Source organism: Balaenoptera acutorostrata, chromosome 19, assembly GCF_949987535.1.
Source record: "Balaenoptera acutorostrata chromosome 19, mBalAcu1.1, whole genome shotgun sequence".
In the NCBI taxonomy this organism is placed as follows: Eukaryota; Metazoa; Chordata; class Mammalia; order Artiodactyla; family Balaenopteridae; genus Balaenoptera; species Balaenoptera acutorostrata.
The window spans coordinates 52,422,081-52,434,071 of record NC_080082.1 but is presented as its reverse complement, the minus strand read 5'-3'; the positions used below and the strand labels follow the sequence as shown (position 1 = coordinate 52,434,071).

Below are 11,991 nucleotides of genomic sequence, written 5' to 3'. Positions count from 1 at the left end.
TTGGATTGCGCCTCTGGGTGGGAGGAGAGGTCGCAGACTTGCTCATACTGGAAACCTGTGGTTTTTGCCCATCTTGCTTCAGCCTTCCGTTGAGGGCGAGGGGTTTATTCTTCCTAAATTCCAGAGTTCACTGAGCGCCTACCCAGAGGTGACCACGCCAGAGTGGTCCCTGCATCACCAGACAGGAACAGCCCACCCAGCACAGTGATGACAGAAGCATAGGGCAGAGTGATTATGGATGAGACGGCGCAAGCACAGGCTGAGTGATCAGGGGCTGCGTGGTGGAAGACCTGGGAGCCCAGACAAGTTCCCTATTCAGCCTGAGAGAGGGCCAGGGAGGGCTCCCAGAGGAGGTGATAGACCCATGAATGAACAAGAGCCCCAGACCCTGCCTCCACAGTTCCTAGTACTTAGATGAAGACAGATAACTGACCAGAGAAGGATAGGTGTCAGGGCTGTGATGGGGAAGCACAGGCAGAGTAATCAGACCTGAAAGGAGGAAAACCCAGAGGAGGCATCCGACCAGCTTCCGGGCCAGGGAGGGCTTCCTGGAAGAGGGATATATGAGCTGAATCTCGAAAAGAGGATGGAGTAGGGCAGGCATAGGAGTAGCCAACAGGATAATTAAAATAAGTATATTATTATTTATAACACCTAACAGTGCTATGAAGATGAATTAAGGGCTGGGATTAACAGAGAACAGGTGGTGAAGGAGGTGGTTTTGATATGAACCCTGAAGGATAAGAAGGGCTGATGAACAAACACATTCTAAGCAAACAGCAAATGCAAAAGTCCTGAAGCAAGAAAGACGTCAGTGTGTTACAGGAGCCAGGGCCACGCCCACTACTTGGCCTCCCTGCAGACATAATAATATGTGAAGAGCCTTAACTGGGTTATCAAAGTGGTGTTTACCTTAAACAATTAAGATTTTATGCCTGCCATCTTCTTTTATCTTGCAGTGAGGACCTACCAAGTTTATGATTAACCTCTTTATCCAAAATTTTATTCCATTTCATGTCCTGCCCCTGTGCCCCTCAGGATTGAGGAGTATCAAAGAAAAGGGGGATTGAAACCAAGCAGGACCCTGTGAGGCCCTCCCAGGTACAAAAGTCCTCTGTTTCTTGTTTGTAGAAAAAGGCTTTGGTCTCTTAGGCCTTCCTTGAGTTCCAAAGAGAAGACTCAACAGTTACTAGTTAGGGAAGTAAAGGAACGCAGAAACAAAGGAAACGGGCAAGAAACAATAGTTCAGCGATAAAACAGAGTCAGTTCCTCCTCAAGGGATATACATAACAATCTGACACATATCTTTAAGTTTTGTTTGCAGAAACTAAGACCCCCACCCAGGTGGAGGATGGTGACTAAATGCTGACCACAAGCATCTAGACCCCAGACTGGTTGGAACCAGAAGGTTGATGATTAAGATTCCCAAAACATCACCCTGTTACCTCACCACCAACCAATCAGAAGAAAGTCCACGAGCTACAACCCTCACCCCAAATGTTGCTTTTAAAACCCCTTCCCTGAAAGCCATCGGGGAGATCCCATCTTTTGAGCACGAGCTGCCCCTTCTCCTTGTTTGGCATCCTGCAAATAAATGCTGTAGTTTCCTTTACCACAACCCAGTGTCAGTAAATTGGCTTTGCTGTGTGGCAGGTGAGCAAACCCACATTCAGTTCTGTAACAACACCTGGGGTGGATAGTTTTTTTATACCTCCTCTCTACCAGGAAATTATTTTCGATAATAATCATGTAAGAATCATTATTTTATTTGTTCTTTAATTTTAAAATTAATAATTGAAAATGAATAAATTTCTATTTTAAAGATATTACTCAAATTCAGTAAAATATTTCATATATGAATGAAAATTTGTACTTACCAAATAAAAATATTATACCTCACAGTTCATACCCTGATTCAATCTTTTAAATTTTTAAACACAAAAACTCCAAAAGGATGTGTAGAATGACAGAATAGTTTCTTCATCTTTACAATCAGTGTGCTATCATTTAAATTTTTAACCTATTATATAAATGCAAGAATATGTAGAATCACAGAAGTGCCTGAAACAAGCCCAAATGATTCCAAATTGTTAGGAACTTATTTTCAAAATGAACACACAGAGCTGAGTCTTCATATGTCAGAGGTCAACTGTATACCTGAGAGTTCTCTATATTGACTTCCCTATAAAACAGGGGTCCCCAGCCCCTGGGCCACGGACTGGTACTGGTCCGTGGCCTGTTAGGAACCACGCCACACAGCAGGAGGTGAGCGGAGGGCGGGCGAGCAAGTGAAGCTTCATCTGTATGTACAGCCGTTCCCCACCACTCGCATTACCACCTGAGCCCTGAGCTCTGCCTCCTGTCAGCATTATGGTGAGTTGTATAATTATTTCATTATGTATTACAATGTAATAATAATAGAAATAAAGTGCACAATAAATGTAATGTGCTTGAATCATCCTGAAACCATCCCCCCCAGCCCTCTGGTCCGTGGAAAAATTGTCTTCCATGAAACCGATCCCTGGTGCCAAAAAGGTTGGGAACCGCCGCTGTAGAATATTGTGGCAAACAGATGTTGGACAGCCCCCATGTTCATGGCCTGTATAATCCTCTCAAGTGTGAGCACGACCTGGGATTTGCTTCTAACCAATTAAATATGGCAAAGGAGGTTTACATTATATTATGTAAGACTCTGTCTTCGTGGACTGAGAAGAAAGAGATTCTCCATTGCTAGCTTTGAAAGATATGTTGCCACATTGTGAGAGGATCTATGGAGAAGGCCACATGGCAAGGAAATGTAGGTGGCCTCTAGGAGCCAGGAGCAAACCCCACTGATAGCCAGCAAGAAAATGAAGACCTCATCCCCACAGCCTTAAGCAGATGAAAGCAGATCTTTTCTCAGTCGAGTCTCTGATGAGACAGCAGCCCTGGCTGACCCATGGATTGCAGCCTGGTGAGGCCCTGGAGCAGAGGGCCCAGCTAAGCCATGACTGGACTGGATCCACAGAAACTATGAGATAATAAACATGTGCTGTTTTAGGTGCTAAGTTTGTGCTAATTTATTACACAGCAATAAAAAACTAATACAAATACAATGTTTACTAAAGGATAGAGTAATAAAAATATCTAATTTGAAGCTTACATATATATTATTAAAACTCAACAGTATTGCATCAATTCAGTCAGTAGACCACCAAACAATTTTTTCCTGGGGGTGGAAGGATTATTTTATCACTGATACTGTTTAGAATTTGTCACATGGCATAATAAAAGCTTGGCCAAATTTGATCAGTTTTATTATTATTTTTAAATTCTCCACAGACAGTGCACCCCTTTTTTCCAGTACCCAAGGTGGACCACTCCTATTGCCCTCCCTTTGGTACACTACTAGTTGGAAAACAGACGGTAAATAAAACGAGTAAATTTTTTTCTCTTTCTGTGGGTTGTCTCTTCACTTTCTTGATGATGTTCTTTAAAATGAAAGTTTTAAATTTTGATGATGTCCAATTTTCCTATTTTTTTTCTTTTGTTGCTTTGTTTTTGATGTCATATTTAAGAAACCATTGCCTAGTTATGGATAGTCTTAAGCAGGGGAGGGACATGGCCAAATTTAAGTTTCATTTAAGTTTTGAAATGTTATTCTTGCTGCTTTCAATTAAAATGGGAAGACTTGTGAGGTAAGAGATCTCTCTGGTTACCCTGGCTAAAACTGCAACCCCACCCTCACTCCATTTCTCATTTTCTGCTTCACATTTCTCCATAGAACTAATTATATTCTAATAAACTGTATAATATACTGTACTTACTTATTATGTCACCGCCTGCCTCCACCGCAAGAATGCCAACTCCATGAGGACTGGACTTGTCTGTTGGTTCACTGCTCTATCTCCAGTGCCTGGGGAAGTTCAGGAGGGGGAGCCTGGTGATGACCAGAGGGACAGAGAACCCCTGGATGCTATCTGGCATGAGGAGTCTGATTTGGGCCGGGGGGTGGGGGGCGGTTACAGCCCAGATGTCATGATGTCAAATGAATATTTGTTGAGTAGAGTGAGTGAATATGAACGAATGAATGCATGGATGAGTGAATAAATGAAAGAAGGAACAAATGATGTACCGTTGAGTACTATGGCTTGACCTTCCCTTGCAAAGAGAGTAGGTAGCACAGTGGCTCGTGCACTATCCCTGGCAACCGCCAGAGGGCGCAGACAGGCCGGGTCCCCTAGAGACCATCCCGGATCCAGGCCCCGGGAGCCCCTGTCGCCCGATCGGGTCTGGGGCTCCCGGATCCCGCCCATACCTGAGCCAGGCACGGCCGCGGGCTTCACGCCGGCGCAGCGGCCAGTCCTCGCTTTGCAGGCAGGGAAACTGAGGCCCGGGGCAGCCGGGGCGGGGCCGGCCCCCCTGCGAGTCCGAGCCCCGCCCCCGGTCGGCCCCGCCCCGGCCTGTAAGAGGCCCCCCTGGCCGCCAGGCGAAAGCTCACAGCGCGGCGCCGGGGCCGGGGCCAGGACCGCGATGGCAGCTCAGCGGCTGGGCAAGCGGGTGCTGAGCAAGCTACAGGCTCCATCGCGGGCCCGGGGACCGGGAGGCAGCCCCGGGGGGCTGCAGAAGCGACACGCGCGTGTCACCGTCAAGTATGACCGGCGGGAGCTGCAGCGGCGGCTAGACGTGGAGAAGTGGATCGACGGGCGCTTGGAGGAGCTGTATTGCGGCAGGGTGAGACGGGGAGAGGTGGGGTTGCAGGGGGAGTCCCGGACCGATAGACCCCGAGCCCGGACTCCCTACGCCTTGAGGGTCTCTGGTTGCTTGTGCTCGCTGGTGCGCGCTGGTGCAGCCTCGTTCACACGTTAGGACGCACGCTCCTGGACTCATGGGCCTTGCCATCCACCCTCCATGGCACTCTGCTTGTGCACACAGACACTTGGGTCCAAACACCAGGGGAGCACCAGGGGTTTAGCGTATGGGAGGTGAGGAGGCAAACTTGGGGAGCTGGAGTGGCCATATCTGGAGAAAGGGTGGGGGGAGGGGGATGTCTTAAAGCCAAATATATACATGGTGGCAGGGGAGATACAACCACACGGAGCTGCACAGCAAAGGAAGCATCAGCATTCACAGACGTGCACAGTGACGAGCTATGGCCACTCGCAGACACAGTGACAGAAGCAACAGCCATGCACAGACTCTCAAGGACACAAGCTGGGGTCGCTTACGGATCAACCTATGCTACAGCCGCAGGCTCTCACAGTCACAACAGCACAGGCCACAGCCATATGCAGACACAACACAACTACACCCACACAAAAGGACTCCATTTACAGCTGTTCATAGATACACATAGCACAGGCTGTAGCAGCTCGCAGACGGTACAAGTTACAACAGCTACACCTGGACACCCAGTGATTCAAGTACCGACCATCCATTATCTCCTAAAGGCAAAAAACGATAATCACATGCAAACGCAATGATAGATGCTGCAGCCACGTGCAGACATAAAATAACAGAAATTATAGCTACACCCAGACAGAAAACCATGTAAGCTATGGGCACCTCCAGACATACAATGGCAGAAACTGCAGCTGCCAGTGGACACACAGGGCACAAGCTATGGCTCCTATGCTGTCTCATGGGCTACAGACAGACACGACATCTCACTCGGGTCTCTGCCTGAAGTCACATTTTGTACAACGCACTCGTGCTGTGGAGCATGGTCACAGGTACACAGACACACAGGACGACAGATACTCCGCAGCACAGTGCGAAGGCGAGAGAAGCCATGGCCCCTCGCAGTGACACGAGGGCCCTCTGTTCTCAGACACATGTGGGCTCACACAGGTGGACAGTTGCTAGTGGTAGGTGGCATCCTCTGAGGCCGTCCTCCGGCCGTGGGCACTACAGCTAGCCAGACTCTCAGGGACACAAGCTGTGGTCACTTACTGATCAGCATATGCTACAGTGACGCATGACGGTGAGACAAAAACAGCTAAGCCAGAGTCGCCCACTGCCCACCCGTAGGACCATAGGCCCCTGCACAGGCCGCGCGCAATGTCACACACCTCTGCACCCTCGTGCCGGCCCTGGCGCCTTGGCATCAGGCTCTGGCTCACACACAGAAACTCACACAGGCAGGTAACACACTTACAGACACTCCATGCCACACACAATCCCCTGAGCACTCAGGCCTGAAGCCCACAATGGAGTCAGCAAGACTTTGCGTAGGGGAGGCAAAACTCTGTAGCCTCTGGGATCTCTTTGCTCAGACAGCTGGGTTCTGTCCCCCACAGGGTTACTGAGCCAGCCTGCATTTGCCCTTTGCCCCAAGAGGCCATCCAAGGGTCCCCCTCTTGGCTGCTCAAAGTTGGACTTGTGGCTTATCTCTCCCACCCACCTTGGGGGGCTTCCTGGACTTGAGGGCTGTGCTTTGGCCCTGGGGGCTGACCCAAGCCCTCCCCGCCCTCCTTGTGCCCTGGGGCAAAGGGCCACCCCCAGCAGGCTGTAGCCTGCCAGCTTCCCTCCCCTGCACCTAGCGCTTAAACTTTTCCTTGAAAGGGCAGAGCCAGCCCCTCTCCTGAATCCCAGAATCTGACATTCCAAGACTCCACCAGGCCTGTTTCCCACTGTGGGAGTAGGCGCCAAGGCGAGAGACCTGTGCCAGGCCCAAGACTCCCGAGGCCCAGGGGCCAGCATCCGAGCTGGTACAGGCTGCTGGGCCTCTGTCAACCCATCTGTCACCCCTCCCCCCAACACCCAGATGTCCCGCCTTGGTGGTGCTGTCCCTGACTGCCACATTATTGCTCCAGAACCCGCCAGCTGGGTCCCGGGGCCGCTGTGGTTCCTCCAGGGACCTGGACAAAGGCGGGGGAGGGAGGGGAAAGGGACCCCGACGCCCCTCCCTCTCCGCCTTTTAGGAGGCAGACATGCCCGATGAGGTCAACATCGATGAATTGTTGGAATTAGACAGTGAAGAGGAGAGACGCCGGAAAATCCAGGTAGCTGGAAGGGAAAGCCGCCCCCAGCCCCCTACCCTGCACCTCCCTACAAATCGTATCAATAGTTAACGTGTTTCTTGAGCACTTCCTAAGTGCCAGGCACTGTTTCAATTGCTTTACACTTAATAACTCATTTGATCTTCACAAAACCCTCTGAAGGGTTTATTATCTCCATTTCACTATTATCACTATTACTATCCCTGCTTTCCACTTGAGGAAAATGAGGCCCAGCGAGATCTAATCACTTGCCCAGGGTCACACAGCTCAGAAGGCGCATAGCTGGGAGTCAGAGCCAGGCAGCCTGGACGCAGTGTCCTTGGTTTTCTGGCCTGTGCTCTCCTAGAGGCAGGAAGTGCTGTGTGCCCTTCTGGCCCTCTCTGGATCTAGCACTGGTCTTGGTGCTGAGTTTCTTGACTCAACCCTGCCCCCAGTTGCTCTATAAGACACTCGGGCCTTGTTCCTCCCTTGAAGCCACATGGGAAGTCCACCTGGAGTCTGACTGCCATTTGTCTTGCTGCCTTGGGGCTTTGTTGGGAAATGGAAGGGGCTGGCGGGGCATATGTTTTAGTCATTTACTATTTTCTTTTCTTTTTGTGTGTGTGTGTGTGGGGTTGTTTAGGGACTCCTAAAGTCGTGCACAAACCCCACAGAGGTGAGTTTTCCATCCCCCATTCCAGGCCCTGTTGTACCCCCTGCACCTTGACTATGGGCTGGGGGGCGGTCTCCGGGGAGGAGGGAAGAAGCTGGCTGTGCCCAGGACCAGCAGAGGGAACTCTGGGAGCCCTGCCTCTCCCATGGCCGTTTTCTCATCTCCAGTGGCGTCTTTTGTCTTCCTCACTCCTGTCCCCTCTCTTCCCATCTGCCCCCCGGGGCTCCATTATCGCCTCCCTGCTGACATGCTGCCCCATCTGTCTCCTATTTCTGCCACTGCTGCGCTCTGTCTGCCCGCTCACCTCCCTCCGCCTCTCTCCCTTGTTACTGCCTCCACCGCCCTAGGGCTCCCTTCCCCACCTCTCAGGGGCCCCCCCATCCTTCCAGGCCCTGAGCGGCCTAGCCCCTCCCACTTCCTTCCCTGCTTTAAAAGGGAAAAATATTCATGTTTCTCTAACCAGCTCTGGGCTGCCTGAGCGACAAACGTCATTGTGTGTCTGTCTGCCCTGGAGCCAGCTTAGGCCTCTGTCCTTGGGGACCCTCCTGATAATCTCTTGGCTCGAGAAATATCTCCATGTCTCTCTGTGGCTCTGTTTCTTTCTCTGTCCCTTCATTTCTCCCTCTGTCTCTATCTCTGCATCTCTCTCTGTCTCTGCATCAATGTCTTGGTTTCTGTCTATGGGTCTCTGTCTCTCTCCCTCTCTCTCTCCCTGTTCCCCCCACCCCCGCATGTTCTTCTCCATCTGTAGCCTCTACCCCTCCTTAACTCCACCTCCATCCCCTCTCACTGACCAGGAAGCAGGAAATAGAGGGGCCCAGGTCAGAAGGGCTGGGCTGGGCAGGGGGTGCCCCCACCCCTCCCATGTTCTCAGCACCCTCGCCTTGTCCTCAGAACTTCGTCCAGGAGCTGCTGGTGAAGCTGAGAGGCCTCCACAAGCAGCCAGGCCTCCGCCAGCCCAGCCCCTCCGGTGACCGCAGCCTGAGCCCCCTCCAGGACCGAGCCCGGACCGCGCGGCCCTGACCCTCTCTGGCCTCTGTGACCCCCTCCATCTCCCCACAACGCCATCCTGGCTTGTTTATAAGTTGTATTTAATGGTTCTGTAACAATAACACTGCGTGCCTGTTTTTCTTCTCCCTGGTTACTGTGGGCTTCCCTTAGCTCCTCCCTGCACCTCCCTCTCTCCTGCTGCGTCTCCTCATGTCCCAGCACTCGCAGCTGGCCCGGGCAGATGGAGAATCACTCCTCAGCCAGGGAGCATGAGAACAGGCCCTGCTGACCTTGCACCCCTGGGACTCACATCCTCTCCTCACCTCCCCCAGCCTTGGCCCAGTCCCAGCCAGCAGGGCTTCAGTGTGTGGGTGGCACAAGGGGGCTCCTGTAGGGAGGACCACCTGTGGTCCCTGGGCCCCAGGAGATGCACAGGACTGAATGTGCCTGATGTGACCACAGTGCACTGGGAACAAACCTCTCCATAGATTTTACTGGGCACCTCTCCATAGATTTTACTGGGCACCTATTGTATGCTTACCCTGGCCATTAGTATTGAGGCCACAAAGATGGCAGAAGATGTCTCTGGCATCAAGGTGCTCACACAGTGGTGGGGAAGAAGGGCCTGTGGGCAGGGGATTCGAGCAAAGTGTGCTGCATGGTCCAAGGTACTTGGGAGCCCACGGAGTGGGAGGAGCTGTTCACTCTTGGGGTGGTGAAGAAATCTAGGAGTGCTTCTTGAAGAAAGTGACATTTAGGCAGGGCTTTGAAGGATGCATAGGAGTTCGTGTGAAATGGGTACCCATATCAGAGGACTCTGAACTGGTGGGAGGAGGGATTGATATTGGGGCTGAGCCAGGGAAGATACCAAATATTGGCAGGCCCATCTACCAGTCAGGATGGGCAAGTGCCCCAGAGCTGGATCAGGGAAGCCCCCTGGGCTGGGACATGCTCATGCTGGGGAAGGGAGGGCCCTGAAGGGTCTCAGGGGAAGGGCAAGGGTATCAGAAGTGGGTAGTGGTTATTTACCAAAGACTGTGGAAGTGTTTCATTATTTTAACAATAGCAGTCCCAGCTGTGTACAGTCAGGAGATGGGGTGGGATTGTGGCTGTGCTTAGGACTGGGGCCAGGCCAGAACTGGGGAATCTGCCCCCAAGGGCATAGCACATCTCCCATCTCATTTCTACTGCCTAAAATTGGGGGCCCGACCCCGATGCCCATCCAGTGCCGCCCAGCAGCCCTGCCAGGATCAGACACCCATCCCAGGGGTCTCAGCTCTAGTCTGGCAGGAAGAGAAGCCGACCCTGAAGAAGGGTATCCAGGAGCAGCTGGTCTGTCCAGCCCTTCAGGTGACCTTGCTGTCCCTGTGCAGACAGACCTCAGGCTTCCAGTGCCCCCTCCCCTCCACACAACTGGATAGAGAGTGTAATGGAGGAATCCCTCCTCCTTGCATCCAAGCAAAGTCTTGGGTGTGCCATGTGTTGAGCCTCTCAGTTTCCTCATCTGGAAAATGGGGACTTCACAGATGATGAAACTGAGGCCCAGATTAGTGATGACACTTGCCCAAAATCACTCAGCTGGGAAGTGGCAGTGGGTTTTAATCACAGGCATTATGACTCCAGAACCCAAATATTTCTACACTACAGTGCCCCTATAAGCCGTAGCTTTAGCATAGATTGCAATTCTTCAGTGGCAAGAAGAGGTGGACTAATTCATACTAAGGTGTTAGTGACTGCTGACAGCTCTCTGAGATAGCCTGTCTAAAGGGCAATACAATTTGACTGAGAACAAGGCTACAACAAAAGGATCGGGAAGCAGCATAACATGGTGGGTAAGAGCATGGACTCCGGGGTTAGTGCTTGGATTCAAATGCCATCTGTCCTACTTCCTAGCTGTGTGGTCTTGAGCAAGTCACTTAACCTCTCTGTGCCTCAAGTTTCCATATCTGGAAAATGATTACAATTGTACCTACTTCCCAGGGAGGTTGTGAGGTTTAAATGCATAGATTGTAGACTAGTGCCAGGTACCTAATAAGCATTATCATCAACCTTATCATTGTAGGGAGGGGCTGGACCATTAGCTCCTTACAGCCACCATCCCTGGCCAGCAAGATGTCCCTTAGGAACACTGAATCACAGGCGCTCTGTTAAGGAAAAGCCACAAAGGACACAGTGTACCTGACCCACCACCTTTGCGTAACTGCCACACTCACCTCCTCATGCTGCCTCCCAGGGCCTGTGATCTTGCTTCCCACTTAGCAGCCAAATAATGCGTTTTCTCACTCACTTTATTTTTTATTTATTTATTTTTTGGCTGTGCTGCACGGCTTGCAGGATCTTAGTTCCCCCAACCAGGGGTCGAACCCATGGCCCCTGCAGTGAAAGCGCAGAGTACTCACCACTAGACCGCCAGGGAAGGCCCTCTCACTTTTGTCTCCATCCACTCTGCTCCCTCCATGGGCTTCTTTTGGCTTCAGATGAGAAACCAAAGTCTCCCCGTACACGCTCCACACCCTCCCCCACCTGTCATCCTTCATCCCTCTCCTCTCCCTCACCTGCACTCCCCCCCTAACCCCCCTCACTCCCACGAGACTCTTCCCCTCGTGGACCCTCAGATGTTTCTCTGCCCGGACTACTCCGCCCAAGTGAGGGATCATCATTTAGATGTAATTCCAGACAGATGTCCTTGAGCCCCTTGTCACAATAATTAATTTTCTCCACGAATTTATTACACCCTGAAATTATGCATTAGTTTACTTTATTGTCTGTCTACCCTCCCCCCACCTTCAGAATATTATCTCCTTAGGCACGGCTGTATTCCTAACGTCCGGAGCAGCGCCTGGCACACGGCGCACAGCAACCCTCTTCGACTAGAAGTGAAGCCTTAGCGCCCCCTCGTGGCTATGCGGGTTGTTTTAAACTACACCCCAACGGTCAGCTACTCAAGGGCTGGTCGGCTGGCATTTAATTAAGAGCTGGCTCCAGAAGTAGCTACAGCAAAGCACTCGCCCATCTTAGATCAACACCAGAGACTCTGCTAATCAGAATGATAAATATTAGAAATGGTGTCGCACTGATGATATGATTGGTACTCACAACTGGCTAAAACGTTTTAGAAATACTTCATAATGAAGAGGGCAGGAAGGCTCGTCACGAAGGGCGTATCATGGTTGATATAAGCCTACGGGAATCCATATCATTTCACTAATACTGTAATAACCAATTAAAACATAATTTTAAAAGCTTGTTTCCAGGCTTCAGCACCAAAAAACAAAAACAAAAAACAAAACAGACAAAAAAAAAAAAAAACTTGTGCCGTTCTCAATAGCTACAAAAACTATAGTTTATCTAACAACTTAATCAAAGATA

At 51.0% G+C, this 11,991-nt stretch overlaps 1 protein-coding gene across 2 annotated transcripts; it reads left to right on the top strand.

Moving 5' to 3' along the window:
* Positions 1-4,272: 4,272 nt before the first annotated feature.
* PPP1R14A (protein phosphatase 1 regulatory inhibitor subunit 14A) lies at positions 4,273-8,744 on the top strand. 2 transcript variants are annotated; one of them, XM_007180035.2, is made up of 4 exons: positions 4,286-4,713; positions 6,903-6,983; positions 7,603-7,635; positions 8,527-8,744. In XM_007180035.2, the coding sequence occupies exons 1-4, from the start codon at positions 4,513-4,515 to the stop codon at positions 8,653-8,655; spliced, it is 444 nt and encodes a 147-aa protein (XP_007180097.2). In that variant the 5' UTR covers positions 4,286-4,512; the 3' UTR covers positions 8,656-8,744. The 2 variants fall into 2 exon arrangements, with proteins under 2 accessions (XP_057390471.1, XP_007180097.2); XM_057534488.1 differs by lacking the exon at positions 6,903-6,983 and having other exon boundaries at positions 4,273-4,713.
* Positions 8,745-11,991: the final 3,247 nt, after the last annotated feature.

Excerpts from the sequence above, each read along its gene's own strand:
- PPP1R14A (XM_007180035.2), top strand. The coding sequence starts at position 4,513 with ATGGCAGCTCAGCGGCTGGGCAAGCGGGTGCTGAGCAAGCTACAGGCT. Across the intron at positions 4,714-6,902 it reads AGGAGCTGTATTGCGGCAGG|GAGGCAGACATGCCCGATGA; the intron begins GTGAGACGGGGA and ends TCCGCCTTTTAG. Across the intron at positions 6,984-7,602 it reads AGAGACGCCGGAAAATCCAG|GGACTCCTAAAGTCGTGCAC; the intron begins GTAGCTGGAAGG and ends GGGGTTGTTTAG.